The 10,018-nt window shown below is 50.1% G+C and overlaps 1 protein-coding gene across 1 annotated transcript; it reads left to right on the top strand.

The window, feature by feature from the left end:
* The first annotated feature begins 1,869 nt into the window (after positions 1–1,869).
* Positions 1,870–6,110, top strand: TMEM37 (transmembrane protein 37). The gene is made up of 2 exons (XM_076343035.1): positions 1,870–1,915; positions 2,849–6,110. Exons 1-2 carry the CDS (start codon positions 1,895–1,897, stop codon positions 3,419–3,421), a joined length of 594 nt encoding a protein of 197 aa, XP_076199150.1. The 5' UTR covers positions 1,870–1,894; the 3' UTR covers positions 3,422–6,110.
* The last annotated feature ends 3,908 nt before the right edge of the window (positions 6,111–10,018 follow it).

Below are 10,018 nucleotides of genomic sequence, written 5' to 3'. Positions count from 1 at the left end.
GTCTGGCCCGAGCCTGCATTTGCTTAGCACGGTTATACGCAAGCAGCGTTTGTTCAGTTCATGCAGCAAATGAGACAACAAGACCTGCTTGTGCTTTTTGAGCCAAAACCACATAAATATTGCTAAATTTGGAACTCAGAAGTGGAAGGGTGTAACAGCAAACGCATGTGATCAGTCTGAACACTGCAATACACAAATGCTGTTTAACCTGTGGAATAAGTAGCCCAGGATGTTCATAAAACTGTTCGATCATCTGATGAACCTAAAATGAAAGGGATATGGTCCATCAAGTCTGCTAGCTTGGATAACACGTTCAGAAAACAAAAAATGTTGCAGACCACAAACCCACAAAAGAAGTTTTAACAACAGACCTTGCAAAAATTTGCTGTGTTGCAAAAGCGGAAAATCCCAATTCAGTGTTTGATAGAAATATAATCTAATAATGTATACAACTTTGAAGAGAAACAATTAAATGAAAGGTTTTGCAGGAAGAGAGAAAGAAAAAGGTCAGAATTTATCATTAAATGCAAAGTACAAAAACTAAAGTAAACATGTTGTTCAGAACGCTCACTAGAAATAGTGTTACAGAAAACACCCCCAGCCAAATCACAGCAGATATATATGTATTTTTAAAGGAAACATAGAAAGCCCTCATGAAATTGTGTAGAGATTAAAATAATGAGACAATCTGTACAGACAACTGATTTGTTCAGAAATGGAAGCTGGAAGAAGGGTAAAGTTACAGGAACTTCTACCACCCCATGTTGGAGAAGGAGATCCTTCCAACTCCTTTCGGCAAGGAAGGGAATGGTCGAATTCTGACCCCAGCTACATACGAGGGAGGCCCAGAACAACGACCCGCGAGTCCATCGCTGGAGCCTGTGGAGTCACTGCAGATCTCTCCACTGGAATCAGAATCAGAATTTGGCAGTAAAACAAGAGTTTCTGATGACACAGCAAAACCCAACTTCCTTGGGCTTTTATTTTTAAGCCGTTTCTGCCCCCCCCCCCCAAAAAAAAGGCAGTAAAGCAATCAGTAATTCATTAGAGGACGGCAAAACATGAGTGAGAAAAAGAGCAAGGGCATAAAACTTTATGAGCAGAGAGATTTTTGCTGACGGTACAGGTAGAGATACATAGGTTAAGTACGCTGGTAACAGATAAGAGCGCGCGCACAGCCCGAGGTGAGAGGCCATGATCACAGCGGGCAAGGAGAGCCGGTGTCCGGCTGTCTTCGGAAACACAAACACCGGGAGCAGATACCGCTGGGCAGCTGCAGGGGAAGGGCAGGACGGGGTGTTACTGTATTCTGTGGCTGGGTATCGCTGTGCACAGCACTGCAGCCCCAGGAACTGTTCCTGGAGCGGTGCAGAGGGACTCCTTCGCACCACACTTCTGGTGAAGCGCAATACTCGCCTCCCAAAGGGCTGCGAGCCCGGTGGGTGGACAAGTAGGTCTCGGCTTGTTCCCCGTCCCATGAAGGCCCGGCATCGAGGCCATAAACGCTACCTCGAGAAACAAACCTCGAGCTCTCCGGCAGCCGGTGATACACGGGCACACGGGGAGGGGATGAGGCTGCAGCACGGCGGGAGGAACCGCTGCTGCCCGGGGCACCTTCTCCCAAGGCGGTCGTGCTCTAGACCATGGACGAGCCCGTGCCCCGGACGAGGGCAGCGCTGCCTTTCCCCGCTACGCGGGGGGGGGGGGGGGCGCGGCGCGACTCGGCCCGGCTCCGCCCCGCCCGTCGGGGCCGCGCTGCTGACTCAGCCGCGGGGGGGCCCGGAGGGCGCCCCGGCCCCGCGGGCGTGGCGGGCGGGCGGGCTGCCCGCCGCCCTCCGGGGACATAAAAAGCCGCGGCCGGAGCCCGCTCGCGTCTTTCGGCGCTGCCGGCAGTATGACCGCCATCGGGGCGCAGGTACGTCGCCGCCCCGACCGGGCCGGGGACGCGGGGGAGGCTCCGGGTACCGGGGCCGCGCGTCGCCCCGCTGTGGGTCTGTTGCTTCGGCTTGTCCCCGCAAGCCGGGATCGCCCCGACCCTCACCGGAGCCGCGGGGCGCAGCCGGCCCGGCAGCAGCTCCCCCGGCTCCATGGCTCTCCCCTCCCCGCCGGCGGGGCTGCAGCCGCTTTCGCCGCCGCACCTGGCTCTCTCAGCACCACCGCCTGCCGTGCAGGGTTGGAGAGTGCTGCGGGGTGCTTGGCTTTTAATTAAATTTCGGGCCTTCTTGGAGGGTCTCGGTGAGGAGGGGGTGTGCGTTGCCCACGCGGGTCCGCGGGAGCTCCAGCCGGAGGACGCCCCCCCGGCCAGCCCCGGGGAAGCCGAGCCGTGCCGCCTCCGGGGTGAGGAGCCGGGTCCGGTCCGCTGCTGCTGCCGGCAAGAGGAGGAGAGCCCGGCTGGCTGCAGCCCAGGAGGGCCGTGGGAAAAGAAGGGCAGTGCTGGTAATTGGGTGCCCCCCCCCGCTTCTGCTGTCGCCTCCCCCGTCCCAGCCGTCGGCCTCCATCCTCCCAGGGGCCGGCGGTTTCCTCCAGCCCTGCCAGAGCAGGAGGCTGTGCTGCGGGGGCCACGGGGCAGGGATCCTGCTCAGCCCAGAGCCTTTTGTGATCCCGAAGTCGGGCCTCTACGTGGGAGCATTGTTGGTGCAGCTGGAGAACGGGGAGAGCTTCACCCACCTTTCCTTTCTCCTGGGTACAGCCTGTAACTGCATTGCCTTCCACTGCAAGAAGGGGTTTGATGTGCACAAGCAAATCATTTCAAATGCTGAAGTCCCACAGCTTTGTCCCTCTGGTTTCATTTCAGCCTAAAGTAGTGTTGTTAAGTCAGGTGTTTTTCTTCTCCCCACTATCCTTTAAGGCGCAGAGGCTGCTGGCACACCGGAGACCACAGAAATCCTTCTTTGAGACGCTCATCAGGAGCCTGATCATCTTGTGCGTGGCGATAGCGGTGGTCTTGTCATCCATCTCCGTCTGCGATGGCCGCTGGCTCTTCGCGAGGGGGCAGCTCTTCGGACTGTGGCACTTCTGCACCGTTAGCAATGGCAGTGTCCTGAAGTGCGTCACTGACCTCAGCCTGGCCAAGGTGGAGGGGCTGAGCGTGGGGGTGATTCCCATAAGAAGCATGGTGTCCTTTGCCGTTGTGGTTGCCATATTTGGCCTGGAGCTCCTGATGGTGTCCCAAGTCTGCGAGGATGCCAACGCAAGGCGGAAGTGGTCGATGGGCTCGGTTCTCATCCTCGGCTCGTTTTTGCTGTCGGCCACTGGGGTTCTGAGCTTCTCCATCCTTGTGAAGGATCACCTCACCTTCACAGGCTTCACGCTGACATACTGGTGTGAGTTCATCGCTGCCTTTCTCTTCTTCCTTAATGGGATCAGTGGACTTCACATCAACAGCCTCACACACCCCAGGAACAGGGTAGGCAAAATCTAGGCACAAAGGGTGTACCTCCACCTTTGTGTAATCAGCTTTGCCAATTAGACTGGAAAAAAGGGAGTCTAATGAAGCTTGAAAAGGACACCGTGTCTTAAATTGTGTGCAAGGAGGGGGAGCATGAGTCAGTCGTGATGCCTGTAGAAGACATACCCACCCACTGGTCAGCGTGGAGGGCTGCGCAACACGAGCAAAGCAGAGACTGAGACTGGCTGCCGCTGAAATACATTTTTCTGGAGTGGTTTAAAGAAGAGGGTGTCCCGTTAAACGTGTGGAGGGGTGGCAGACATGTGAGCTCAGTTTTGAGGCTTACACAAAGCCTGCACTGCTGTGGGTTTGGTGTTGCTGGGCTTTCCCCTGTACTCTGGAGCCTGTGAAGAGCGTGACACAACTTTGGCGTGTCTCATGGCTTTGCTCTGTCTCAGGGACAGATGATTTGTCCTGGCCATGCTCACTGGCATGGAGTATTGAAAATCTTCACTGGATCTCACTCCTCCATTTCTCTTTCAAAAGAGAAGGCACACAGATCTTGCTCTGGTCACCAGTTTTGTTTCCTGCTGGCACAGTCCCTGTATCTGTCCTCTCCTCTGAGTTTTTTGGGGACACCACCGATGGAGGCGCAGGGAGATGTAGCTGTCTGTAGGACACGTGCCAATAAGTCGCCCAAACTGACTCCCTCACAGCCCTTGCAAAGTTCACTGTAACGGGGCATTTCTCTTCCTGGTTTCTTTTTTGTCCATTTGGGGCAAAGAGGGACAAGCTCTGCAGGGGGTTTAGGTGGGCACTGTGGCTGGGCAGACCATGCTGAGACCACTGCACCTTCTGGCGTGTTTCTGGTTGTCAGAGTTTCCTGCTGGGGCAATGGGAAATCTGCTTATCCTGTAGCTGAGAGTCTCCTGTAGCATTTCTTCTGGGAGGAGAAAGCTCTAGGTCCTCCTGACCAGACCAAGTCCTTTTCTTCCCCTGATTAACAGTGGGTCTGGGAGGAGAATAAGCCCAAGACTGCCTAAGGAGAGGCTGATGGGGGCAGCTCTAATCTGTCACAGCTGACGGAAGTCCAAAGAGACTTGGCCAAAATTATATTTGGTCTGGTCTTCCTCCTGCCAATGCCTGAGTCAGGATGTCTACAATTGCTGCAGCTTTGAAGTTCCCCGTGGTGTCTGATGTAAAATAAGAAAAGACCTCAGAGGTTGGGTTGCCCCACATGTCCTCCCTGCCCAACATACAGCACTCCACTGACCACAGATAAAAATGTCTTAAGATAATTTCAGGGTCTCTGGTTTAATGTTTGTTTTGTATCCTCTGGTAAGATTGCTTGCATTTTTGTGTTAGGACAAATGTTTCTACATCTTTCATCTCCGTAGCTTGTCTGATAGCTGTTGAGCAAGGTTTTCATTTCCTGTGCAGCAAGTCTGACACAATTTTTCACCTGAAGCAAAAGCATCATAGCACAAGGGCTGAGGAGGCTGTGTAGGTGAGCCATGAGTAAACAACTTTGTCTTTGAAAGCTAAGAATCTTAAGTCCTCCCTGAGCATACATCCGCACTTGCTGAATGTGCTCCTGTGGACTCGCTTGCCTTCATGAGGACAGTCTCCATTCCTTCTCAGGTTTCTGCAACTTTTTAAGACAACACTCCTGTTGTCTTAAAAACCTGTTTTGCGATGCAGTTTCAGACCAGGCTTGCTCTGGACAGTGCCAGTTGTGCTTTTGCACGTGAACCTGCCCATCTTTCTAGTGAGATAATGCACAAAGCTGTGCTAGCCAGCCAACTCCTGAAGCTCTTGCAATGTTTGGGGCTCTGTCAGGGTTTCTTGACCCACTCTCAAGGACAAGGACTTGTACCCTTAACCTGCCTCTGGAAAACTGCACTGTGATTGTGTTTCTCTTTGTGAAGATACTTCTGATTTGCTGAATTGTACTGTCCAAGACATGCTAGTGGGCTGAACTTGCAGATGCTTGTGTGAACAGTGCTGTTGGCTTTAGCAGAGCCACTTACCCCAGAGAGATTCTGCAAGGTCTGGTCCCAAACTGTTGCACTTTGGTGTTACCAGCTGGTAGAGTGCCTTAACTAACCAATAAGTCAGTTGCGGTGCCTAGGGGTGCCCATGCCAGGTGGGACAGTTCCCCTACACGACGTCAAGGATGTCCATGGCTTGTCTAGAAACATGGATGTAACTTCAGAGTGCTGCCTTGGTGACATCCAAAACTGGAAATCAATTCCGCATGTACTCCCCTTCGTGCTAGAGGGAGGCTGTGCCCCCAGCCCTTTCCCCGGGGTGAGGCAGCCGTAGCCAGACTGAGTCCCAGGCTGGTGCCTCCCACTCAAGTTAGAGGGAGGCAGTGGACAATTGGCCATTGAGTTCACCCACAACTTGGTGCAATTGTGAATGCTTTTAGGATGCCCGCTGCTAGCTGAAGAAGAGGCCTTTTGTTGGGGGTATGGAATCCTCTAGGGAAAATACAGTTAACTTTTTTCCAACTGGCTTTGTATAGTACTGCTTGACTTATTAATGCTGGGAGAAGATGAGTTTTGATGGCTAAATACTGCAAAACAAGGTTGATTGTCTCGGAGACATCCGTATATACAGCAACCTGTGCAACAATGGGTAATTGTTCATTTTCTGAAGCCTGTGGAAGTGTCAAGCAATATTCCTGAAGTTTGTTAAATAAATTTCTTTGAAGTAAGATAACTGTAATCCTCTCTTCATATTTAGATATTGGGGTGTAGATTTAAGGGGATGAGTGGGGTTTATGTAATCTCCCAGGTGCCAATTCTGTGTGTTTACCCAGCTAGACTGATGAAGAAACAACTGCTTAGCGCTTTGCCAAGCTCTGACCAAGGAAGCCGAGGCCGCGTAGCTGCTGCACACACCCCTCTCCTTTCCCCTCCAACGTGTCCACACCAACCCAAGCAGCCAGCACCGCTTTCTTGTCTTGCAAAACAAGAGGGGCAGTCAGCTGTGCTGCTTCATGGGAATTAGAGATAACCTTGTAGGCTCTTAATGATTTCCTGCTGTTGCATGTGCTCTGTTTACCAGCTAAAGAGCTCTTTCCTGTGTCCTTCACCTCCCTTTTCCCACACTGCGCCCCGTGTTTGAAGCATCCTTGCTCTTTTCCCCAGCTTTGCTTATTTGGCCTGCAGAAGTGGTATCTGAGCACAAATGTATTTATACAGTTTTTCCCCAAGCTCGCTGTACTAACAGGTTTAGTTAAATGCCAGGAAAACAGATTTCCAGCTTCACCACTGAATTAGTTTATGTAATCTCAAGTAAGTTAATTAGCACCTGGTGTTCTCTTTCTGATGGGAGAGGCCATTGGCCTGTCTCAGATGGTTTAATATCTCTTAAAAGCAGGATAATGAACATCACCTCTTGTTAATGAGCTGTTTTAGACTTGCTCAGTTACTACCTTTAATTGGAAACTTGTGCACAAACCATTGCTTGTAGATAAGAATAAGGAAACAATGGTACAGGGCATGCTAACTATCCTGGACTGTTACTGGTATTTTGATTTTAAGTCTACAGTACCTTCATCAGCTGTGCTTAGAGGGACACCTGGTTTGGGGGTTGAGCTTTGCTTGCTTTTGTGAGTCAGGGGAAGGTGATTACAGGAAGATGGCTGTCCTCACCTGCCTTCTCTTTCCCTCTGCTGGGACCTATGGTAAGCAGGTAATGGCCCTTCTAAACCTTCCATGTCATCTTGCACATGTAAGGGCCTTGTTTCTGGGTGAAAGGAAGGTCTGCCCCGGGGTGTGTCCTGGAAGGAGTGTTGGCTGGATTCCTGGAGCCTCTCACCTTCACATGGATCCAACCCCTCTGAATTGGCACCACCCCCTGCTGAAACAGTTAATTTCAGCTCCCCCGATGCCCAGCGAGGCGTTGCACAATGTAATTATTCACTGCACAACAATACTGCTGCTTGATTCTGACAGTTTTGGTGGGAACTTCCTCGTTGCTGTCTTGGCAGAGAAAATCCATTAATCACTTCCTCTTAAATTCAGTCTTAGGTCTTGGACCGCTGATGTTCAGGCTGCTGGAGCTGCTGCCTGCACCACTGGCTTGCAGAGCTGCAACTGGCTTCTCAGGGGACCTGGAGTGAATAGCCAGAGGCTGTCACAGTGTCCCAGAACAATGATAACTACTTGTCTGAAAGATGGTACTCAAGTCCTATTTACTGATAACAAACGCCTGCTTTACATTGAATACCGAGGAAAGGGAAGTCGGTGAACTCTGAATATGGAGTTTGTGTTCAGCCTGTGTCAGTCGTTTCAGGCCACTGACGCTGGAATCTGGGTGCCTTGCACCCGTTCATCTCCCACTTTTTGCATTGCTCACTGAGATTTACTTCCCTGTTCCTCTTCATCTGCTTATAAACATGTCAGCGTTCCCTGAGCTAAGTAGCTCTTTTCTTCAGTATTCTTCAGTACAGTGAATCAAGAGAGATCCCCAGCAGGGAAGGGTGCTTTTTCATCACCTGTGCGGAAGATGGGTGAGGTGAGAACCCATCCCACTATGGTGGTGTTTGGCAGCAGCTTTCTACATCCAGGTCACGGCACCGTAAAGCCTGGGGCCACCTGCTTCTGGCACCTGCCTGAGTGGACTTGCTGTTCCCAAAGAGCCAAGGACTCCGAATGCTGGCTGATATCCAAGGGTTTTTATGGAGCCTCAGCTCTTCATACAAACCAGGCCAGTGCTCGATGCCTGAAGCAAACATGTAATACAGAATCTGGGAATACTTCCTTTTTTTGGTTATTTCAGGCAAGTCAAATAAAACCAAAATGGCCATATAAAACAATAACTTATGCTAGAACTTTTTTTTTAAAATGCAAAACCTAGCAGTGTTTTATTTTGGGGCGTGTGGTTTGCCCCTGTTCCACCAGGACTCCTGTACAAATAGGTATCATGCTCAGCCTGGGCTCCACCCGACCTTGTGCCGTCAGTGTTGGTCCTAACTATGCACTGCAGGGCTGAGCTCTTACACTGGCTTGTGGGAGAGCCAATAATTGCATCAGATCTAATTAATTACACGTTATTGTATCTCTGAATCTATATTTCTTCATTTATGCTGGAAGAAGGCACTTGCATTTAAAACAAACATCTGCTTTGGCTTGACTAATAAAGGTTTAATTCTCAGACAGGGAACATACAAGTTGTTTCACTCTTCTTGGTCTTATTTGTAGGCCAGAGAGAAAATTATGCTAATGGTTGTATCTTTTTGGAAGTATCTGACTTGCTAAATGTGCTGGGACAGAGTGAACCCCCGAGAAGGTTGGAGGCTCTGCTTGGCTTGGGTAAGTCAGCGAGAAGTGAGATCTTTCTCACAAACGTGCATGGAGGGGCTTTCACTTCCCCCTTGGTCACGGGACTGATCCTGCTTCTGCTCTTCCTTTCACTTGCTTTGGCTGAGTTTTAAAGGACAAAGTCGACTCAAAACCTTGCCATTTCAAAAAACGTAAGTTTAAAATTAATTCCTGGAAACCCTTGCCAGTTCACTGCTTTGTATTTGATTTTTTTTCCTGGTTATAAAGAGGTTCAACTCTCTTGCTACTGGGTGACCTGCATCGGCAAGCAAAGCTGACTGGGGCAGGGAAGGCCAAAGCGAACCTCCTGCTGAGGTGCCCTTCCTCGCCTGGCTGCCTGTAGTGCCTGCTTCACCAGGGGGATGCAGGCTGTGCGGTCTGTTGGCAGCGGCAGAGAAAAGAAGACATTTTTCCTGAATCTTGGGGTTTGAAACAGTGCTGATAGCACTCAAAAACCTGCTTCTGCACAGGTAATTTAACTTTGAAAGCATCCTTTGAATTTCTCTGTGCACTTGCCTTCTGGTAAAATGGCAGAAGTCTACCATGAGGGTTTGGTGTGAATAAAAGCTCATTAGAGCAGTTTTGGCAGAGCAGTCGGGGAATGCCACTTGGTCAGCATTTGACATACCACACGCGTTTTGCCCATGTCTTGTAGGTGACCGGGAGGAGGGAGAAGTGTGATAAATGCCACTTGCTTTCTGTTCAGTCATCTTTGCCCTTGAAGAAAACCAGGCAAGAATTGCCCCAACCGGGGAAGTGCAGATACAAAATCAAGTAGGAGGCTTGATTGCATTTGTCGGATGAATTCTTTTATCCCTTTCCAACTCAAACCAGGGAAATTTGCTTAACAATTTTATCCTTAAGAACATAGAGCTATAATAGAAGCTTGGATTCCTTGTGACATCATATTACAGTGCACAGTCTTGCAGATTTCAGCACGCTGTGATCATAGACTGTAAAGAGATTTTTGCCAGCCACTATGGTGTTGTTTTTCATACGATACCTTGTACTGTCCGGTTCAATTGAGTTTTAAATGTCCCAGGGGCTTTCATTGCTTCCTTTCAAAGACTAGCAGGACAAGTCTCAGAGGTACAGACACAATAGGAAAGAGCCATCTTACTGAAGTTTTCTTGGTCACCCTTGGAATATGCTATAATAGCTTTTTTTACCATTTCAAAAAACATACAAAAATCCAAATTGGACCACTGTTATTTCTGAGATCTCCACTGTTACAAGAGGCAAAGGAAGAAAAGTCTCTGAACCTGCCACCATCACTGGAGCATACCTGAGCAATGGA

This window comes from Aptenodytes patagonicus, chromosome 6 (genome assembly GCF_965638725.1).
Source record: "Aptenodytes patagonicus chromosome 6, bAptPat1.pri.cur, whole genome shotgun sequence".
NCBI classification, from domain to species: Eukaryota; Metazoa; Chordata; class Aves; order Sphenisciformes; family Spheniscidae; genus Aptenodytes; species Aptenodytes patagonicus.
Note: the sequence above shows the minus strand (reverse complement) of the source record. Positions and strands in the feature narration are given on the sequence as shown.

Coding starts and splice junctions, on each gene's coding strand:
- TMEM37 (XM_076343035.1), top strand. CDS start 1,895: ATGACCGCCATCGGGGCGCAG. Junction 1,916..2,848: donor TGACCGCCATCGGGGCGCAG/GTACGTCGCCGC, acceptor CTATCCTTTAAG/GCGCAGAGGCTGCTGGCACA.